Source organism: Parus major, chromosome 15 (assembly GCF_001522545.3).
Source record: "Parus major isolate Abel chromosome 15, Parus_major1.1, whole genome shotgun sequence".
Classification (NCBI taxonomy): Eukaryota; Metazoa; Chordata; class Aves; order Passeriformes; family Paridae; genus Parus; species Parus major.
Window position 1 is genome coordinate 4,668,331 of NC_031784.1, and position 2,891 is coordinate 4,671,221.

The window sequence follows — 2,891 nt, forward strand, 5'->3', positions numbered from 1 at the left end:
TGTCCCCATGTCCCCAGTCCCTCGTTACCGTGTATGCACCACGCACAGGTCCCTGGTAGAAGGTGAAGAGGCCGATGAGCTGCTCCAGGAGCCGCCGGCAGCTCACGTCAGGCAGCTCCACAGCACAGCCCAGAACCTGCAGCAGGCACAGCAAGGGATGGAGAACGCTGCCTTGACAGAACTCGGGCATGACAAGTGAGAACAACTCTCATCACTTTCACACAAGGACAGGCAACTCTGTGCAGGCAAACAGCCCTCGGAATCACAGGCACAGGAGAAGGGAACACAAACATACCCACACAAGAGCCCTGGCACAGACAGGATAAATAAATATCAGAAATGCAGAGCTTCAGACACACTCCCTTCCCACGTTAGATGACCTAACTTGATGCTTTAATAGCTAAGAACATTTTCCTGAAATGAAGTACTTGAAAATATTCAAAATAACTCATTATTTTTATTATGATGCTCCTTTTAGTTTTTGAGTTGCTGAAACAGAATCAGCAGTGCCAATTAAATGAGGCTGACTGGCCTCAGCCCAGTTCCCAGGGGATGGTTTGGGGCACTTTTGTCACAACTGCCACATGCTGCTCTTTATATACCAAATGTCTGTGGACACTGACAAAGCTCTGGGGATGCTGAGGGCTAGAAGAAAAGAACAATCAGACTATCAAACAGTGACTGTGTCCTTACAAACTGCAGCACATGGAATTCTGTTATGCCCTACCCCTGGAAACATCCAAGACCAGGCTGGATGGGGCTTGGAGCAGCCTGGGCAAGTGGAAGGTGTTCCTGGCCATGGCAGAAGGTGGAAATGGATGAGCTTTAAGGTCCCTTCTAACCCAAATCAATCTGGGATTTTGGGATTCTGTTTCCAGCCAGGAACATCTTAAGAAATCCCTTTGGGTGTGGGCATAGGAATGAGGTACTTGAAATTTTTCTGCAGGAGGCTGAAGGGACTGCCAAGCCACAGAACACAGAATTTAAATTGCCTTGCAATGAAATTTGTGCACTGCAAGGACCCTCCCCAGCTCTCCACACCCTGAAAAATAAACCCTCTTTGTCTGGGTCCAGTCCTTCAGCCCCTGGCTGTTTTCACTCTGTGGCTGCTCCAGAGCTCCTGAACTCACCCACAGAAAATCTCCATCCACCACCACGGCGAACTTGAGCTTCCTGAGGCGGATGAGGCTGGGAGGGGCCCCGGAGATCTCGGTGAGGCAGCGAACAACCCCGGCCATCTGCCCACACAGCAGCTCCTGCTGCTCCGGGACCGTCTGCCAGGGAGCAAAAACTTCCCATTAAAAGAACTCAGGGAAAATAAAACAAAATCACTGCTGTTTTCAGGTATAAATAAAAAAGTAATTATGATTTCAACTCAATTTACAGAAAGGGTTGTCAGGCATTGGCACAGGCTGCTCAGGGCAGCGGTGGAGACATCATCCCTGGAAGTGTCTAGAAAATGTGTGGCACTTGGGGACACGGTTTAGTGGTGAAGAGGGTGCTGGGTTCCTGGCTGGACTTGATTTTAAGGGTCTATTCCAACCTTAACAACTCTGGGATTCTATAAATCAACTGCAGTAGAACAGGCAAATTCCTGGGAGAAAAATAATTGAATTCCTTTTTCCAGGCAGCACAAGGACCTGGGGCTTATGGAGAGGGACTTTTATCCCTCATGTGTGTTTATTCATAACACCAGGCCAGACCTGGGCTGTGCTGGCCCATTCCTCAGGGAGGGAGCAGAGTGTAACCCCACTGCTGTGCCCCCAAGTCTGATGGAGCCCAGCCCTGCTCCACCCAGAGGTAACTGATAATTGGGATTTATTAAAAAAAAATTTAAAATTTTTGTGACTTAAATAAAACTTAAAATTTTTGTGAAGTAAGGATTAATCCAAATCAGCTGGAAGCCCGACCCCTCCTGATCCAGAACTATCAGCATCCCTTTACAGGTACTGAAATAAAGCAGACATTACCTGGGAAGGGTAAAAATAACAGATCCCGGCGCTTGTAGGATCCCCTTCCTCCTTCACTTTTGAGCCATCATAAAGGAAAAAGTAATTCCACCTAAAAAACATTGGCAGAAATTATTGTGTGTTTGAAAACTTACCCTTCTCCCTCGCCTTTCTATTTCTTTGAAGAGCAACAAAAGGTTATTGCAAATATTACTTGTAAAATATTACAGTATATTACTGCAAATATACGACATGATCCTTTGCACGATCACACTGAGTTTACACCCAAAAGCAGCACCAAGAAGGTCCCTCCCGACTAAATTTGACCACTTTTGTGAGTTTAAAATAGGTTCTCTAACTCCACCTCTCAGACACGTGGAGGGAGAAGTGGATTTGTGAGATATTGTACCCTCAGCACACGGGATAATTATCGAGAAGTGTTATCCATGCGCATCCCAAAGAGCTCCCGAGGAGCCGGAGACAGCGGGGTCCCTCCCAGGACGGGATCCCACTCTGCTCATCAATTTTTGAACGCGTGTTCAGCAACACTTTCCACCCTGTCCTGTCAGCCAGCACCTCGCCACAAGCTGGGAACGAGCTCCGTGCGGGACTTCTCCGGCAGGAACAGCCCAGCTCTGGGAGCAAAGCTGGGAGCAAAGCTGGGAGCAAAGCCGGGAGCAAAGCTGGGAGCAAAGCCGGGAGCAAAGCTGGGAGCAAAGCTGGTTCCGAGCTGGCACCGGGCTGGCACCGAGCTGGCTCCGGGGAACCCGCGCTGCTGCCGGGCCAGGAGCGGGAGGCTGGATCCGCTCCCGGACCGCCCCTCCACGGCCCTGGAGCGACCCACGGACAGGGACCGAGCCGGATCTCCCCCAGGGCTGGGGGCAAAGGGCCCGAGGTGTTTCCCGGGGCGGCGGCAGGCGTGGCGGGGAGGCGGGAGCGGGG

General features: G+C 50.5%; 2 protein-coding genes across 2 annotated transcripts in view; one reads left to right on the forward strand and one right to left on the reverse strand.

Moving 5' to 3' along the window:
* The window catches only part of HPS4 (HPS4 biogenesis of lysosomal organelles complex 3 subunit 2), a 12,336-nt gene extending 10,249 nt beyond the window's left edge, over window positions 1-2,087 (reverse strand). Inside the window, exons 1-3 of the mRNA XM_033518177.1 lie at window positions 1,971-2,087; window positions 1,131-1,274; window positions 29-136 (exon numbers count right to left, since the gene is read on the reverse strand). Of these exons, the coding sequence (XP_033374068.1) occupies window positions 29-136; window positions 1,131-1,274; window positions 1,971-2,072 (354 nt within the window). The 5' untranslated portion in view covers window positions 2,073-2,087. The remainder of the gene's footprint in view (window positions 1-28; window positions 137-1,130; window positions 1,275-1,970) is intronic.
* Window positions 2,088-2,395: 308 nt separating this feature from the next.
* The window catches only part of SRRD (SRR1 domain containing), a 2,479-nt gene continuing 1,983 nt past the window's right edge, over window positions 2,396-2,891 (forward strand). Inside the window, exon 1 of the mRNA XM_015643476.1 lies at window positions 2,396-2,866. Within this exon, the coding sequence (XP_015498962.1) occupies window positions 2,396-2,866 (471 nt within the window). The remainder of the gene's footprint in view (window positions 2,867-2,891) is intronic.